General features: G+C 56.2%; 1 protein-coding gene across 1 annotated transcript; it reads right to left on the bottom strand.

Annotated features, from left to right (window-relative positions):
• Positions 1-844: 844 nt before the first annotated feature.
• Positions 845-16,987, bottom strand: PFKFB1 (6-phosphofructo-2-kinase/fructose-2,6-biphosphatase 1). Its single transcript, XM_031945078.1, has 14 exons — positions 16,818-16,987; positions 14,509-14,634; positions 13,344-13,437; positions 12,798-12,864; positions 12,344-12,418; positions 11,918-11,974; positions 11,237-11,358; positions 9,832-10,039; positions 7,897-8,043; positions 7,152-7,256; positions 6,499-6,628; positions 4,911-4,973; positions 2,168-2,392; positions 845-1,345 (listed from the first exon to the last, which is right to left on the bottom strand). The coding sequence occupies exons 1-13, from the start codon at positions 16,909-16,911 to the stop codon at positions 2,193-2,195; spliced, it is 1,488 nt and encodes a 495-aa protein (XP_031800938.1). The 5' UTR covers positions 16,912-16,987; the 3' UTR covers positions 845-1,345; positions 2,168-2,192.
• Positions 16,988-18,228: the final 1,241 nt, after the last annotated feature.

Genomic DNA, 18,228 nt, shown 5'->3' with positions numbered 1-18,228 from the left:
GTGCCCCCTGGAGATTTTCCTTAATGGCTTCTAGACTCTGGCTGTGTTCTACTTGGGGTGTATCATGACTTTGTCATCTCTGGGGTGGTTGGTTATGTCCTTGTCCAATGAAACTGAGATAAACCTGAAGGGACTTGCCCGGGGTCACACGGCTAGTCGGTGTCTGAGGCTGGATTTGAACTTGGGAAGACTTGTCTTCCCCAATCTAGGCCTGGCACCCTGTGCTAGTTAATTCACCTTCCTCAAAGAGCAATGGTAAGCTGCCTCTTCTGGCCCTGGGTCTGGGGGTCAGCTTGAGGCTGGGGCGGGGTGCTGGTGGATAGCTCCTACTCGGGCAAGTACAGGAAGACATGGGGCTGGACCTGGGCTCAGCAAGGGCTGCCCACCGTGTCGCCGCTCAGGATCAGTTGCTTAGAACATCAGTGGAAGGTGCCAGAGCCAGTAGGGGTCGGGTGTGGGACTGGGCCCGGGCTCTGCTGGCTTGGAGACACTGTACTTCATGGAGATTTAACCAGCATGCATTGGGAGGCTGAGATGGGGCATTAGGCCATGTGGCCTTGGTTCTGGGGTGGGAGGGTTCGCCAGGACTCCCCTCGGGGCTGGATGCCACTGAGGCCTCAACTGGTTGGGAGAAGGAGGAGAACTGGGGGCGATCTGGTAAGGAGTTGGGAGCCCTGGTGGTCAGAGAGTGCGGGGGAGGGGATGCTCCAAGATACGCCAATGTGTTACCCCCACCCAGGGGGGCCTGGATTCTCTGATCATTGGCCAGGAAGCATGTCACCCACAGAAGAACTCCCGGGAAGGGCTGCAGAGACTCCGGTGGGTTGAATTAAGCAAGGCCAACTGAGACAATCTCCCCAGACTTGGAGCCCTCAATAGTTTTATTGTTTTGAAGGCTGAGTCCACAAAGCAGGGAGACTCAAGTGCTTTGGTTTGGGCCCGTGAATCATTGGGGGTGCTTGGAGATGCTCCTTACCTCAGAAAGGCCCAGCTGTGTGCCCGGGCATCCTGGGGGCCAGCTGCCACGGAGCATCGGCAGGGGCCTGCTTGGGAGGGGCATCGCTAGCTAACTCTGCCCCACCTCACTATCGTTCTCTGCCTCCCATCCCCTCTTCTCTTCCTCAGTTTCCAAAACGGAAACGCTAGACAGGGGCGAAGCTTTGGTCCGGTCAGCTGTGAGACCGAAAGGTGAATGGGGGTGGGGGCGGATCCCTCTGCGGGTGGGTAGGCCAGCCTCTAGCCGTGGGAGTAGGAGGAAGCGGCTCTGTGGCCTGTCCCAAGGTGCTTAGTAGTGAGCTGGCACTGTATCCAGGGCTTCTTCGGGTTCACGGGTGACATCCACGTTCTGCAACAATAGAGGGGCGTTGTAGGAAGGATTTGGGACTGAAAACCCAGGAGACCTGGCACCTGGCCTGACTGCTGCTGCCCTCGTACTGGGGGACCTTGGCAAAAGGCTTTCCCTTCTGCTTTCTCAGCCTCAGTTTCCCTCCGTGAAGCAAGGAGGCTGGCCTCGGGTACCTTTCAGTCCTGACGTGCTGGCCCAATTTCAGAAACCGAATAGAACGCCCCGGTCTATGGGGTCACCTTCAGTCTTTGTCTCAGCCTGACTCCTGGCTTCCCCAGGGGCACCTTCCACTCCTCCACCACCAGAGAGGGTGGCAGCTCTCCAAGCGGCCGGGCCGGTGCTGACTAAGGGCGGCGAGGAGGTGCTTGGAGGCAGGAAGGCCCGAGTCCAGATCTCCCCTCAGACACTGGCTGTGTGACCCTGGGAAGTCTCTTGACTGCTGCCTGCCTCAGTTTCCTCATCTGTAAAATGAGTTCCCTAATAGCACCTACCTGCCAGGGTGGCTGTGTGGTTCCAATGAGTGAACAATTACAAAGTGCTTAGCCGGTGCCCATGCCGGTGCCTGGCACGCGGTCGGCACCTAATTAAGGCGTGTCGTGTGTTTGGCTTGAGGCCGAACGGGAAGGAGGCACCGGAGGCCCATCTGGGGCTGCCACTTCCTGGCCCCCTCTCTGCCCTGCCCCTTGCCCCCTGTGCCGCGGGGACCACCGAAGGCCCTCGGCGGATCCTGGAAGCCAGCCTCTGGGTCGTAGGTCGGAGCCAGTGGAGTGGTAGCCCCCCAAGAGAGACTGCCTGGACAGAGGGAGGGGGAGGGAGGTTTACCTGAGCATTCAGGGAAGGGAGGCCTTCACTCAGGTCTTCCAAGTAGGGTTGTTTGGTTGGTGGGGGGCTGGCCAGAGGAACGGGGTGGAAGTTCCTGTGTGTGGGAGCACGGCCGGCTGAGCGGATGGAGGGGGTGGGGTGGGAGAGGGAGGACGGAGATTGAGGTGACAGAGCCCCGGGTCCAGCCCAGCTGTGAGTCCAGCCCTCCGAAGCGGTCCGGGATTCCTCCGGCTCACGAGAGGGGAGACACGCCGGAAGGGACCCGAGCCCCACGGGCGGCCGGCTTTGTTTGGGGGCACGGGCTATTGGCTCTTCCGACCGACCACCAACAGCCAGAGACTCTCAGAGCCAAAAGGAACATGGAGACCGGGGCCAGCTAACACAGATGAGGAAAACTGAGGCCCGGCAAGGAGAGGGGGACGCCTTCCGGGCTCCTGCCTCTCCCAGCCTCTCCCCCGGAAATGGGGCAGCAGGCACTGGTGTCGTCTCGGCCATGAGGTCTCACCGGGCCTGGCTAACTGGCCCCTTTCCAGATGAGGCAAAAGGTCCAAAGGGAGGAGGAGAAGATCTGTTGCGGTGGCGCTACTCTCATCCCCACCCATCTCCCACCCCCGGTGGTGACATGGGACGTGTGACCCTTAGCTGCCAGGCCCCGCCCAGAGGGAAGGAACCGCTGGGGGTCTTGGGCTGTGATGGGCAGCCTGGGCTTTCCCCACACCTCGCCCCCCACGGCCCGTGGCCCTGAAGCCGGGCCCCCGGTGGATTTCCCCCAGGAGCGGCCCCAGCCGGCCCAGGCCCTCCCGGGCTGAGCCGGGGCCCCGGGCCCCGCCTTCCCCGGAGTGGGGGAGGGCGCTGGGTGCCCACAGGGGGTGGGCCCAGCCTCCCCTGAGGCCGCAGCCGGGCTCTGGGGCCCACCCACCTACCTGGCCCCCTGGGTGTTCACCCCCCACATCGTAAATGGACCATTTTGCAACCTGAAATGGGGGGGAGCAACCCTCACCCAGCGGGGGGAAAAGGGGTCTGAGTGGGCACCAAAAACCCCTGGAGGACAGATGGGGGGGGGGAAGGGGGGAGGGGAGGGAAGAGGGAAGGGGAACCAAGGAGAGGGAGAGAGAAGGGGGAGAAAGAGGGAAGTGGAAGAAGAGAGGAGGGAGAAAAGGAGGTGGAGGGAGACAGAAGAATGGAGAGGGAGAGGGGAGGAGGGAGAGAAGGGGGAGAAAGAAGAGGGAGAGAGAAGGGGGAGAAAAAGAAGGAGGAGGAGAGAAAAGGAGATGCGAGAGAATGGGGTAGAAAAAAGAGGGGGAAGGAGAGAGAAGAGGAAGAATGAGGAGGGGAGAGAGAGAAGGGGAAGAAATAGGAGGAGAGGGAAGGGAGAAAAAGGAGAGAAAGAAGGAAGTGGAGGAAGAGAGAAGAAGGGAGAGAGAAATGGGAGGAGGGGAGAAAGGGAAAGGAGAGAAGGGGGAGGGAGAGGGAAGGAAGGAGAGAAGGGGGAGAAAGAAGAGGAAGAGAGAAAAGGGAGAAAGAAGGAGAGAGAAAAGGGAGAAAAAGAAAGGAGGGAGAGAGAAGGGGGAGAAAGAAGGAGATGGAGGAAGAGGGAGGGAGAGAGAAGGAGAGAAAGAGGAGAGGAGGGAGAGAGAAGGATAGAGAGGAGGGGAAAGGAGAGAGAAGGGGGAGGGAGGAAGAAGGAAGGAGAGAGAGGAGGAGGAGGAGGGAAGGAGAGAAGGGGGAAAAGAAAGGGAGAGAAGGGAGAAAGGAGGGGAAGGAAAGAGAAAAGGAATAGAAAGGAGAGGAAGGGAGAGAGAAGGGGAGAAAGAGAAAGAGAAAGAAGACAGGGAGGGAAAGAAGGAGGGAAAGAGAAGGGGAGAAAGAAAGAGGGGAGGAAGAGAAAGAAGGGGAAGAGAAGAGAGAAGGGGAGAGAGGAGGAAGAAAAAAGAGGACGAAGACAGAGAAGGGGGAGAAAGAGGAGGGGAGGGAGAGAAAAGGAGAGAGAAGGGGGAAAAGGAGAAGGAGGAGGGAGAGCTAGAAGGAAGAGACAGTGACAGAAACAGGGAGGGGGAGAGAGAGGAGGAGAAACAAAAGGTGGGAGAGGGAAAGAAAGGAGGGGGAGGGAGACAGAAGGTTGGGACAGCGTGGAGGGCGGGCCACACTTAGGGGCTGGGGCACAGATGATGCAGCTGCTGGTCCTGCGGAGGAGCCCGGGGAGGAGGGGGGCCCGCCTGGGGAGGAGGGGACGGAGGAGGGAGCAGGGCAGTGCAGGGTGGGGCAGGATCCAGGAGAAGGCGGTGCCCCTGCACCAGAGGCTGCAGCAGGTAAGGCTGAGGAGTGAGGGCAGTCCACTGCACCCCCCAGCGCTGACAAGAGGGGAGTCTTGGGCTGGGGGCCGCCAGGCTGCCAAGATTGGGAAGAGACCAAGAGGAGAGGAGGCAGAAGCCACAGCCGTCCAAGGTTTCCCCTCAGAAGCTGAGCCACAGAGGGCACAGGAAGTAGAGGGTGCTGGGAGGGATGGAGTGTGTGTGTGTGTGGGGGGGCAGCGGCCTCTGCCCCTGCTTGCTGGGTGGCATGGGGGCACTCCTGCCTCTCTCCCCGCCCTGGTTTTTCTGCCCAGAAAAATGCATGTGTGACTGGGACACGGGGGACCCTGCGTGTCCCTTCTAAGTGGGGGCGTCCCGCCCGGCACTGGGGGGGAGAAGGGTGCCGGCGGCAGTCACCATAGTGGGAGAAGCTTCTGGACCCCGCCACTCACCGTAAGCCACCGGGGTGAGTTTGAGCACCGTGTGCAGGGGACACTTGAGATAAGGCAGCTCCTCTGCAAGGGAAGGGAGAGAGCACTGGCCGGGGGAACCACGGCCGTCTGTCTGCCAGCTGGGCCGCCATCCGTCCGCCCCCGCCCCATCCTCACCCATTGGCTTCCACCAAAAGTTCATGTCCCAGCCCGGCTCCTCCTCAGCCTTCCAGCCCCAGGAGCTTCCAGGCCGCCCGCTGTCCCCCACACTCTCTTCCATCCCGAGTTCTGGGCCGGGGGAGGGTGACGGAGGGCACGGCCCCGCCTGCCTCTATCTGCTGCCGCAGGACCAGGGCCTCCCTGCCAGCAGTGCGGCAGGGGGCCCATGGCAACCCACGGACCCAGAGCTCCACACTGGAAGAGTTGGAGGGGACTTGTCCTTGAGTCGGTCTAAGGACAGCGCGGCCTGTCCTTGGGGCATCAGGACAAGGGAAGGGAGGCCCTCCCTGGCTGTCTCTGAAGGATCCCGAGCACAGAGGCAGCACGAATCGGTCTGGAAGGTGCCCGCCTCAGAGGGAGGAAGTCCCCAGATGGGGCTAAGGCTAAGGACTGGGCCCAGGCTTTCACTGGCAGGAGCATCTGCTGGTCTTACAGAGTGGCCCGGGGCCCTGATGCCTGCAGTGACTTGGCCACAGTCACACAGCCAGCCTTTATCAGAGGAGGCCTTGAACGCAGATGTTTCTGGCTGACTGCCCCTTTCCGTGAGCAGGGCATTCTATACTTGCAAAGCTGTCTCTGTTGATGCCGGCCTCAGCCCCTCCACCCTCTGGCCGGAGATCAAAAAGACCTTCCATTTTTGGACCTTTTGAAGGTATGTAAAGTGTTTTCCTCACTGTGGTTGGAAATATCATCCACATTATGGAGAAGGAAACTGAGGCCAAGGGACATAGCCAGGGTCACTTCTGAGCCAGGGAGTTGCAGCTTGGGTATGGGGTGTCCCTTCCCAGGATGCCCGGTGCCATGGCCTCTGCTGATGAACTGAGGAGGGCCAAGCCCTTTCACGTGACTTCTGGGCCCGGCACTTGGAGCTACCGGGAGAGGCGTTCCACTGGGCACCGTCTTTGAGAACCCAGGTGCCCTCCATATCCCAGCAGCCTGCCTCTCTCTCTCTCTCTCTCTCTCTCTCTCTCTCTCTCTGTCTCTCTTTTGCACAATAAGGCTTGTCTGTTAATAGATAAATTATGCACATCCCACACCCACAGAGCCCCGGGTCTGCTTCTCTCCAGGTATTGCCTGCTCTGGCCTTCAGAGCCTTTCCATGTGGGCAGCGTCTCGCTTCGCACAACAGCGTTCGTAATAATGCCGTTCTGTCTCTTTTAGTAAAGAGATGGATTCGCTTTTTTAAAAAACCCCAAAAACGTTGATCTATTTTGTGCTGGGCGGACGCTGTCAGGGGCACGGCACACCCACCAAAGCCTTCTCTGGCGTGTCTGCTTCCAACTGCTCAGTGCCCCTTGTCTCCCCCTGGCAGCCACCCCCTGCCCCCACGTGGCCAGCCACGGCAAGCCGGGCGCCCGGTCTCTACCCTGAGCCCTAAGTTAGCGTTTACCTGCAGTCTTATCCAGAAAGTAGGCCAGGAGACAGCGCATGACGGCCTGGTGGCAGATCACTAAGACGTTCTCCTGGCGCTCCAGTTCCATGATCACAGGCTCCAGGCGCTGGACCAAGTCTTCGTAGGACTAGAAAGCAGAGACGGACCCAGACCTGAGCAAGGAGGGCCACCGAGGTCTGCCTGCAGGCCAGAGGCCAGCCAGGGCAGCACCGGGAGGCCCAGCCCTATCCTCCACCCCTTCCAACCCATTGCCCATAGCCCCGGTCCTTAGTCCCTTTTGCTGGATAACAGGGGAGCCCAATGCCCGCGGTCCGCAGGGAAAGGAAGGCATGGGCGGCTCCCTCGCTCAGTTGGCCAAGAGAGTGTCTCAGCAATCCAGGGAACTCGGAACCAAACCAGGGATGAGGCAGGTCATTTCTCACCCGGGTATGGGATTGGGGGACTCTGGTCATGGGCTTTCCCTCCCGGGGTACATAGGGCATACTGTGGATGTACCCTCGGGGGAGGTAGCAGGTGAGCAGGTGAGCAGGAGGCACCTGAGGGTGGGAGGAGGCCCGAAACCAGCCGAGCGGATGCCTGCCAGACTCTGGAGCTGGCTAACATGGGGCCTGGCGGGGCTCCGGGCCAGGCTCCCAGCAGGCCTCCCTCACCTCTCCCTTGGGGTAGCGGTAACGGTATTTGTCCTGGTCTCGAAGCGCAAATTCCTCTGGGTAATGCTCTTGGATCTCCTCATAGGTCATCTCTTCGCAGACCCCCTGAAAGGCAGCAGGTGCTGATAACCGGGGGCAGGAAGGAGAGATGGGCGTGCAGAGTGGGACGTGGGCACATGCAAGTCCACAAGGTGCACAGAGTAGTATGAGCAAGCTGGGCCCCGGGAGCAGCTGCCTTCTCTCCATGTCTGTAGCTTCAGTGTGGCTTGGGGGAATATACAAGTGTGCTTCTGGAGCGTGTGTGTGTATGTGTGTGTGTGTGTGTGTGTGTGTGTGTGTATGTGTGTGTGCGTGTGCATGCGTGTGTGTGTGTGTGTGCATGCGTGTGTGTGTGTGTGAATTATATGGGGGGTACACCTCCCCCATAGGTCACTGTCCTCAGGGACCTTGCTAGGCCAATCCCTCTAGCCCCAGAGGGCCATGTTCCCCAGTAAAATCTAGATGTGGCCCTTTCCTCCTGAGTTAATAGGCCTCCCTCCATCCATCCTTCCCTCCCTCTCTTTTTCCTCCCTTCTTCTCTCTCTTCCTCCCTTACTTCCTCCATCCATCCTCCTTCTCTCCCTCCCTCCCTCCTTTGCCCCTCCCCTTCATCCCTCCCTTCCTCTTTTCCCCCCTCCTTCCCTTCATCCCTCCCTCCTTTCCCCCTCCTTCCCTCTCTCCCTCCCTCCCTCCATCCCTCACTCACAGCATCTATCTCATTCAGGGCCTTCCACTGCTCATAAGGGACCCTCAGGGCCTCAGCCGTCTGGATGGTTCTCTTCATGTGGCTGGTCCAGACCTTCAGGGAGCTGATGTCCTGGGACTGGATGAAGTTGGCCAGGGCGTACGCGTACTGCAAAATCAGGAGGAGAAGGCTGTGGGGGCCTTTGGGCCTTTCTGCTTAGAGGCGGCTTGTGCCCGGGCCTGGGCTCAGCTCTGGGGACACAGGCTAGGAGCACAGTCCTTGCCCTAATGTTTCCAGGATGCCGGGGGCTCACAGGGGCTACTTCCAAGTGATCCGTGGGCAGGAAGCATTACCAGTGGGAAGGAGCAGGAAAGTGTTTGGGAGGAGGTCTGGCCTTGGAGGAAGCTCCAGGTTGGGAAGGCATGGTATTGATGGCGCCCAGACTGTTGAGTTTTGGAAACTGCTGTTAACGCAGTTGAGTAGAGTATGTGTGGGGAAGATATGGGGGGGGGAATAAAATGAAATAATGTGGAAGGAAGGAGGGAGGGAGGGATGGAAGGAGGAAGGAAGGAAGAAGAGAAGGAGGAAGGAAGGAAGGAAGGAAGGAAGGAAGGAAGGAAGGAAGGAAGGAAGGAAGGAAGGAAGGAAAAGAAAGAAGGAAGGAAGAAAAGAAAGAAAGATGGGCTGGGGTCACACTGGGAACCTTCAATGCCAGGCTAAGGAACCAGGGTTTGATTTAAGAGACAAGAGGAACCCACTGAGAATTCTAAGCAGGGGTAGCATGCTCAAAACTGGGTGTTAAGGCTATTTGGAACCCACTATGAAGGACGGCCTGGAGAGGGGAGAGCCTAGTAAGGAAGCTACCACATTAGGTCAGGTGGGATTCTGGGAAATGGGAAAAATCCTGCTGCCAAAAGGAGGCATTCAGAGGGAAGGGGAGGGGCAGAAGGCAGACAGAGAGGAATGAATGAATGAATGAATGAATGTGTTGACAGTGGAGCTTTAGAATTTACATTTCTGCATTTCTGTGAAGGAAGAATTTAATGAATGAAGGAGAAAAGTATAGAAGGAATGAGTAAAGGGAAACAGGATTTAGTAGAATAAAGCAGGAATGAGTGAAGGAAGAAGGGAATGAACAAAGGAATAAAAGCATGAGGGAAGGGATGAGGGAATAAAAAGAGGAAATAATGAGTAGGGGAAATGGAATGAAGCAAGGCAAAGATTGCATGACTGAGAGAAAGAAGGAATGATGAAAGAGTAAGTGAAGGAAGGTGGTGGAGAAAGGAGCAAATGAGTGGAAGGAGAGAGAGAAGGAGACAGAAGGGAGGAAGGAAGGAAGGGAAGGGAGAGAAGGGAAGGGAGGGATGAAAGGAAGAAAGAAAGAAGGGAGGAAAGAAGGAAGGAAAGGGAGGGATGGAAGGAAGACAGAAGAGAGGGAAGGAGAAAGGAACAGAAGAATGAAGTTGGGTGAAGTAAAGATGGTTGTACTGAGTCCCTTTTCTCATCTGGAGGAGCCCCAGCCCCTACCTGATTGTCCCTGGTGTAAAGGCCTGAGGGAGAGAAGGAAGGAAGGAAGATAAGGGAGGGAAAAAAGGAAGGGAAGAAGGAAGGCAAGGAAGGGATGAAAGGAAAAAAAAGAAGAAAGGAAGAAAGGGAAAGGAGGGATGAAAGGAAGAAAGAAGAGAGAGGGAGGGAGAAAGGAACAGAAGAATGAAGTTGGGTGAAGGAAAAGATGGTTGTATTGAATCCCTTTTCCCATCTGCAGGAGCCCCAGCCCTTACCTGATTGGCCCTGATGGAAAGGCCTGTGGGAGAGAAGGAGGGGAGTAAAGGAAGAAAAGAAGGAAGGGAAGGGAGGGATGAAAGGAAGAAAAAAAGAAGGGAGAGAAGGAACAGAAAAATGCAGTTAGCTGAAGGCAAAGGTGGTTGTGTTGAGCCCTTTTCCAGGAGCCCCTACCTGCTTGCCCCTGGAGGAGAGGCCCGAGTCCCCGCCAATGCGGCCCTTGAGGTTGAGCTCGCTCTCGCCATGGCGGCACAGGTAGATGGATCGAGGCGTGACGTGGATGTTCATCAGGTAGTACACGGTGCGGCTCTGGATGTGGTCCTGGACTCTGTTCACCAGATAGCGGGTGCCCACGTCAAAGATCTTGATGTAGGACAAATGGCTGGAAGAGGAGCAAGGGACACTCAGGTCTTTCCCAGGATTCAAGCCCTCCAGTGAGTGCTGGTCACCTCCTCCAGGAAGGCAGACCTCCACCCTTAACTTTCTGTATCTTCTTTGTGCTCCAAGAGGGTCTGAACTTCCCCCACATCCCAGAGGGCAATTCTCCCCAGCTGTGCCCAGAACCCGGCGCTGCTCCTGCTAAGCCCTGAACACACATTCAGAAAAAAAGCTTGGATTTACATGGAAGGGAGATTTGGGGGTGATTCTGCTCTTTCCAGAAAGGCCCCCCCCTCCGGAATAGCCAGGCTCCCTCCATCTGCTTGGCAAAAGCTGGAGCGACACTGGCTTTTGCGCCTGCATGTGTGCAGGACTTGCAATCAGTCAGCACCAGCCAGGAGGCCGGGAGGCCCCAGGCAGAGGTTCGGAGGGAGTCCAAAGTGCACCCATCATCCATCCATCATCTTCTGGGGGCTCCTGGGCAGAGCACTGCCCCGTCACCCCCAGGGAGAAAGCCTACCCAGCCCACCTGGCCTGCCTCTCTCCCCCAAACACCCTCCCCTTGCAGTCTCCCTCCAGCTGCTCCTTCCTCCCCCCTCCACTTGATTTTCCCATCTCACCCTCCTTTTAGTAGATTCTTGGAAGCCCAGCTCCAGGACTGGCAGTGTGTGTGTGTGTGTGTGTGTGTGTGTGTGTGTGTGCGCGCACGCAAGATCTTGTCCCCCACCTCCAACCAGTCTTCCTTAACTCCTTCTTTCAATCCCTTTCAAGTCTCTTCCCTCATTCTTTCCTTTTTATTGCCTTCTTCCTCTTACTCATTCATTTATGCATTCATTTTTCCCTACCCCATTCATTCCTCCTCTCATTCAGCCTTTCCTTTCTTCCTTTTTTGATACCTTCATTCTCTTTCCTTTCTTTTCATATTTTCTTATCCCTTCTTTCATAGTCTTTCTTTCCCTTGTTCTTTCCTTCCACATTTATTCCCCCATTCACTCATTCTCTTTTATTCTGTTATTCCTTCACTCATTCCTTTCAACCCTTTCTTCATTCACCCTTTCTCCCCCCTCCAATCACTCCTTCTCAGGCTTCTTTCTCTTCTCAGGCCCTCAAGTCACTTCTAGGCACAGTGCTCGGGCCTGCCTCCCTTTCAGGGCCTTTCCCACTTGCCACCCTCCCAGCAGAGTTCCCCTGGTCCTCGGACCTGTCTAGCTCCTCATCGATGGGCTGGTAATTCATCTCGTAGCACTCGATTCTCTTCAGAAAGTCTTCCACTACCTTCTCCCGATCGCAGTCTTTATAATCTGGGCTGCTCAGCTTGACTTGCTGAGAGAGACAGAGAGAGGGAAGGAGAAAAAGAGAGAGGGGAAAGAGAAACAGTGAGAGAGGGAAGGAAAGAGGCAGCGAGAGACAAAGAGAGACAGACAGACAGAAAAATAGAGAAGGAAAGAGGTGGAAATTGAGAGATACAGAAAGGGAGGGAGAGCCAGACACAGGGAGATACAGAAAGATGGAAGAGAGGCTTAAGGGGTGTCTCCCAGACTTTTGAACATGAACAGTCTGGGTTGAGGTCAGATAACTCCTAAATCAGCCCCGCATCTTTCCAGGGAGGAGATTGGCCCACTGTACCATATCATTTAGGGTTAATAGCACTTCGCTCTGTGGATTTTGGTTTTCTCATGTATAGAAAGGAGTCACACAAGACTTTCTCTAAGGTCATTTCCAGCTCTTAACCATGGGTTACTTTTACTTTGTGGGCCACAGCTTCCTCCTCCACAGCCCAGAATGCTGAGGGGGCAGGCTTCCCTAAAGACATGGCTATGGAAGAGGGGAATTGACTCGGGTGGGCTGAGACGGGCATTGTGCCAGGGCAGGGCTCTCTTACTGTGATGTTCTCGGCAATGATGTCTGGGTCATGACAGATGGACTCAATGAAGAAAACCTGTAAGCATACAAGAGAGGAGGTCCTCAGTTTCCCTTGTGGGCCTGGCCTTTAAAGATGAGCTCATGAAGTTGCCCATAAACTTAAAAGACACATTTAAGACAGAAATCTTGCTGAAATATCTGGCTACGATCTGAACAAGGCCTCAGATCACCCACCCAGAAATCTGACGGTGATTCTGGGCAAATCTCTTACCCCCTTCAAGCCTCAGTTTCTCCCTCTTTAAAACGAAGGGTTTGAACTATATGGTAGCTAAGGACCCGAGCAACTCTAGTGCCATTTCCCTCGGGGTTTTCTCTTCTCACCTCCATCTGTGAATGTCTGGACACAAGACAAAAGTTAGTCAGCCCCAAATGAGAGTTGTTATACCTTGTACCCGTGCTCCTTGGCGAATTGCAGAATGAGTGACCGTCTTTCCCTGGTAGTATTGGTGGCATCAAAAACCTAGAGACAGATGATAGGGTCTAGGTTGAATGACTGGGGAGGACTTCCTGGAGGAGGAGGAAGAATCAAGGAGAAGGGGCTGGAATTAGGCCTTCACTGACAAGACAGGCAAGTGTGAGACTCCTTCGTGCCCAGCTCTCCGGGTGACACTGAGAAAGGGAAGGCATGGGTTCAAGGCCAGATGTTCTGCCGTGTGACTGCTTGTGTACGTGGATATAAGTGTGCGTTTGGATATTTTCTCGTCCCTCTCTGGGCCTCCCTCCGTTTGCCTCCTCTGTGAAATCATCAAGGTTGCCCCAGATGACTTATGGGGTTTTCCTTCCAGCTCTGCTGCTTGGTGATTGTGACCCAGCACAGAGAGACCCTTAGGCCAATTTACCGCTACGTGGCCTTCCTCATGGCCAAGGTAATCATGGACATCCTTCAGGGCCGCCATTGCACACTGCCTGAGAGAGGACAAACAGAGAGAAGAGGTCTGATGAAGGTGGTGGAGGAGGGGAAAAGAGAGGTGGAGAAAAGGAAAAACAGACACAGAGAGAGGAGAGACAGACAAAGAAAAAGAGAGACAGAGGGAGACAAAGAAAAGGAGAGAAAGAGACAGGCAAAGAAAAAGAGAGACAAAAAAGAGACAGAGAGAGAGAGAGAGAGAGAGGTGATGGAGGTGGTAGGGAAAGGGGAAGCTAAGGCAGGGAAGAGGAAGGGGTCAGAGGCCAAATGCTAAAGGTTGTCATGTGTGGGTCAGAGAAGCAGGAGATGAGTTTGGATTTAGGTCAGGTTAAGTCTGGATTTGCAGAGGGGGAAGAGGCGGGGGCGGGAGGCCCAGTGGGAGTGAGGGGAGAATGAGCAGATAAGAGAAGGCTGGTGGGGTGGGGATGAGTGGAGGGGAAAGAAAGGCTATTTTGTGAACAGAGGTAAGATTACTCACTTCCTGATGACCAAGGCTTCCTTGTTATCTGGCCGAAAGAACTCATAGTTCTTGTAGTGGACGGCCTCTCGACGATACTGGCCTAAGTTAAACACTAAAAAGAGTTGGGAGAAAACCTCTTTGAGTGGCTGAGTTTGACCCATTGACCCTCAGGGCATTAGGGGCCTAGGGATGGGGTGATGTCTCAGGCTCACTACTTCTTTTCTTCTCTGGAAAGGGATCCAGGCTGATTTTGAGGTAGGAAGGCCCACTGGAGTCTGTATTGGGTTTACTTCGGGAGACCACATTAGGAAATATATCCGGGGAAGGGCAAATAGGCTGGGAAGGCCCCCAATTCCTGAACCAGTGGAAGGAAATGGAGAGATTTTCCCGGGGAAAGAGAAGACCCAAGTAGGATATGAGAGCTGGCCAAGAGACCCATGATGTCAGGGAGCTACTGCAGTGACATGCAAGTGAGGGAGGGCTTGGCCAAGGTCACCTGCCTCACTTTCCCCTCCAGAGCCTTCTGGGACCAGTGGCAAGCCATAGATCAAGATGACTGGGAATGGCCCTGCATGCAATGGGAGACCTCGGCCTTTTTAAGTGAGGGTCTCACTTAGACGCCCATTCGGTGATTAAGGCTAGGTAAGAAAGGAGGCAGAGAAGGGCCTCTTCCCATCAAAAATCAATCAATCAACGTGGGAGGCTTTCTGGCTAAAGCAGAAATGACTGCTGTCTACAGTCAATCTGGACACAAACAGTGACCAAATGGGGAGGGATTAGCCCCATTCTGCTGGGCCTCAGAGGACACAAGCAGCAGCAATGGGAGGAGCCAGAATCTCCTCCCAACTTGCCCCCATTGCTACTCTACTTCTGCCCAAGGCTTCTTTCCTTGAGGCTAGATGTTTTCCTTCAGCGGGCCCTCCCCTGACAAATTCTCCAATCTCCCCCTCCTGGTCCGCCCCCTTCGGGGGGGGGGGTCTTTCCAGTTTGTGCAGCCTAACTAGCGGAGGATGGGATGCACCTGGACCCCCTCATCCTTGATACTTGGGATCATGTATTTGGCATATGGTCCAAGGTACATTTAATTCAGTGAGCATTTATTAAATGCCTCCTACATCCCTTCCTTCTGATGGAGAACTAAGGGATGGTAGCAGATCCCCTTTGGCCTGAAGGCTGTACGTACCTTTGGTTGGCGTCCCAATCCAGTTGAGGTACCTGGTAAGCTTGGTGGAGATATAGGTCTTGCCTCGTGCAGGCAGCCCCACCATGATCACCATTGTTGGCGAGTTGGTAAACTGAGGAATGGAGGCTGAAATTCAATTTGACGTACATGTAGTATATGCTTGGGACAATGCCCGCTGCCGGTCCCCCTCCCTCGCCCGATCCTTGCCCTCTAATGAAGTCGGAGGTGGGCGGCGCTTTGTACATGGTGGAGTACAAGGTAGCCTATGATGGGGCAGAGGAGGGACCTGGGCAAAGGAAAGCGTGAAGAGGGTGAGACGGCAGGGATGCCGGTGCCGTTCCCCAGCGTCGGTTGGGGCTGGGGGGAGGGCATTGAGACCCCCTGGCCCCGGCTGCTGCTGCTGGCTCTCTTTCTCCCAGTGCCAGTGTCTCGGGCCTCCATGGTGATTGTCCGCTCACCCCCTTGGCGGCCTGCCAGCATGGCGGGTGGTGGGAAAAAGCCTTTGGAATTGCGATGCCCGGGCTTAAAACTCAGCTCTGGCTGTACTTACTGGACACAAGTAGCCAGCCTGGTGAACCTCAGTTTCCTCCCCTTTACACTAGGAATGCTAATGCTTGGGCATGGGAGCCTACAGCCAGGTGTGCTCGTTATTGAAAGGCAGAGGGTCTTAGGGGACCCCAGTGCCTTTCTGTTACCATGGCACATTGGGACACTTCCCCTTCCCAGTCCTCAGCTTCCTTTTGCAGAAGTCAGAAGACTGGACTGGGCGGACTGAAGGGTCCCGTGCGGCCCCAAATTGCAGGATTACAAAGGCAGGGCTGCCATCTTTGGGGCTTCTTTCTCAGCACCCACCGAGGTGCCTATGGGAGGCGAGGTAGGCACTTACTAATTGCTCGGGCTGGATTTGGGATGACTGCTCTCAGGGCAGGAGAGAAGCAGCTCTGGAGGCCAGGCTGGGCCTGAGAGAGCCCCAGAGGGAGTGGGGGAGTTGGAGAGGTGGCAGAGGAGGACCCCGCTTCCCTGCGTTCTCCCGAGCTCGGGGTGATGCTGGAAGGGACCCTTTGAGCAAGGCGGGAGAATTGGCTGCTCCAAGACCTCCCTTTGGCCCAAGGCCTCCCTGCTCAGGCCCCTTGCCTAACTATTGCTGGGGTTTATGTGCAGGCCCCAACCCATAAAGCTCAGCAAAGCCATCTTCCCAGAGCAAGGGCAGCCTCTCTTATCTTTGGGGAGCTGGGCCTCATTTCCTTGAAAATATTTTTGGCTCTTGACCTTCTCCTTCAACCCCATTTCCCACAGTCCTCCTCCCTCCCTCCTTCTTTCCTCCTCCTCCCTCCAACTTAGGCTCCCTCCTCCTCATGTAATTTTTTTTCCTGTTCTAAAATCTGAATTTCAAATGATTTCCCCCTCTCTTTGATGTTTCTGGGCACCAGGGCATCTCCTTCCTTGCCTCTCTTTTTTATTCCCCCCCCCCCCGCAACATTTGGTTCTGGGACCGTGGGACAGTGTCCTCCCATTAATGGAAACAGGACACTGAAACGGAGGGAGGGAAGGAGGGCCCCACGTGGCGGTTTTGTGTACCCAGCACCTGTTTCCCACAGCCAGAGGGACTGAACCAAGACGCGTCACCTCGCCTCACCCCAGCCCCCGGCTGCAGCCAGGGGCACCCGGAGAAAGGACGCCACTCTTGGTCTCGTCCGGGAGTCAGGGGAACTGGGTTCCAGACTTGGAAGGGCTTCCAGCTCGTGCGACTTCCCTCCCTCCCTGGACCTCAGTTTCCCTGCCTGTCGAATGTCAGACTGGGTGAATCCCAAGTGCCTTTTCAGATCTCGTGTTTGAGGCTATTCGGTGCAGGGTGAGCCCGCTCTGAGCCTCAGTTTGCCTCTCTCTAAAAGGGGTGAAGGGCAGGTCTGTAATTCCAACGTGCAGCCTTGGGGCTCCCAAGACCCTTGTGGTTCCGAAGGGAGGAGCACAGGATAGAACCGTTTAACTCACAAAGGAAAGGTTCTAGGTGGGAGGGGAAGGTTCCGAAGGAAAACAGAATGTTCTAAGTAATGTACGGGGATCCCCAAGGAGATGAACTTCTCTAGGAGAGAAGAGCCAGGCAGAAAGGGCAGGCTGAGAAAGTAAGGCAGCAGGACAGAAATAGCCGAGATTCCCCCTCCTGTCCGGGGGCTGCCCCTCCCAGACCCTACTGGCCCCAGGCAGGCCCAGCCCACTCCACAGCCCCTATGCCCCCCCAGGCCCACCTCCCCTTTATAGCTCCCTCACCCCCCACCCCCTGCCAACCCTGTGATTCGCCCCCCACTTACAGCCCCTGCGAGGCTGCAGCCGGCTGCCACTGGTGTGGGGGATCCAGATCTTCTGTAGCCGGGTCTGCGTGAGCTCCCCCATCTCTTGGGACATGTTGGACCTCTCTCTTCCCTCACTGGAGCTCTTTCTCCGTCTCTCCCTCTCTGTCTCTCTGTCTCTGTTTCTCACCTTTCTCCCTCTCTCAATTTCTCACTTAATCTCTCTCTGTCTCTCACGTTTCTCTGTCTCTCACCTCTGTCTCTCTCCCTGTCCCTCTCTGTCTCTCAGTCTCTCTCTCTCTCTCTCTCTCTCTCTCTCTCGCCACTTTCCCACCTCAGTCTGCTATTCCCAGGTCCCAGACTGCCTTGGCTGGGGCTCAGGCGGCTGTGCTTTGCTGGGGAGGGCCCTGGGGGAGGGGGCTGTTTGTAATGTTGTCCTTCCCCTGTGCCCTCCTTGTGGAGGTGGCCCCAGGGAGGACAGGTCTGGGGCCTCCAAACCCAAGCCCAAGGCCCTCCTCCTTCTGCCCTTCTCCTCTCCTCCCTCTGCCTCCCGGGCTGCCAATAGATAGAGGGCTCTGGGTGTCGGCAAGTCCCCCCCCCCCCCGCCGCTCCCTGCTTACAGGGCGGCCCCTGGGGTCAGAGAGGGCAGAGGTGGCCGCGGCCCTGGGAGGGACCCCATTCTCAACCCAAATACCTTGACCTCCGGAGGCCAGGAGGAGGGGGAGGTGGGAGGAAGGCAGGGGAAAGTACGAAGGAAGCTTCGAAGGATAGATAACAGGAGGCCCGAGAGGAAAGAGGAAGGGATACCTGTATGTTTCAGAATAGAAAGAAAGAAGGAAGGGAAGAAGAGAGACACATTAAAACAGAAGAAGGAAAAGACGGCTGGAGGAACTGAGGGAAAGAGGACAGACATGAAGGAGAAAGAAGGGACAGAAGAGAACAGGTCCAGCACCATTGGTGGGGCGAGGGAAGGGACTTGCGGAGGGAACTGTGCAAGGGAGCCGGGCTGCTGGGATTGCACTGAGCTGCCCAGCCAGGGCTCGGAGCATGCCCCTAAGTAGGACAGCTCGGTCCCTGGCCGGGAGGCAGACCACACAGCAGCCTCCCCCCTCCCACGTGCAGGGCCCATGGGCCTCCGGCCCTCTCAGCTACCAAAGTCTGGCCCCGTTCCCACCCCTGGTTCTCCGACCCCTTAAGAAGGGGGCCCAAAGCTGGCGCTGGTCTCAGCGTGGCCCCCTGCCTGCCTGCAGCTCCAATGGGGCTGTGGCCTGGGGCTTAGCTCTTTCACTCTCTCCCTCTTTCTCTTCCTTTCGCTCTCCGTCCTCCCTTTCTCTCTTGCTCCCTTTCCTTCTCTCTCTTTCTTTCTCCCTTCTCTCTCTCCCTCTTTTTCTCTCCCTCCTTTTCTTTCTCCCTCTTTTTTCACTCTCTCCCT

This window comes from Sarcophilus harrisii, chromosome X (genome assembly GCF_902635505.1).
Source record: "Sarcophilus harrisii chromosome X, mSarHar1.11, whole genome shotgun sequence".
NCBI lineage: Eukaryota > Metazoa > Chordata > Mammalia > Dasyuromorphia > Dasyuridae > Sarcophilus > Sarcophilus harrisii.
Note: the sequence above shows the minus strand (reverse complement) of the source record. Positions and strands in the feature narration are given on the sequence as shown.

What these genes read in the sequence shown, in the direction of transcription:
- PFKFB1 (XM_031945078.1), bottom strand. Translation starts at nt 16,911, where the DNA reads ATGTCCCAAGAGATGGGGGAGCTCACGCAGACCCGGCTACAGAAGATC. An exon ending in ATGAGGAAGGCCACGTAGCG is followed by an intron (nt 12,419 to 12,797) that starts GTAAATTGGCCT and finishes ATCTGTCTCTAG; the next exon opens with GTTTTTGATGCCACCAATAC. An exon ending in ACTCACCCCGGTGGCTTACG is followed by an intron (nt 2,393 to 4,910) that starts GTGAGTGGCGGG and finishes CGTGAGCCGGAG; the next exon opens with GAATCCCGGACCGCTTCGGA.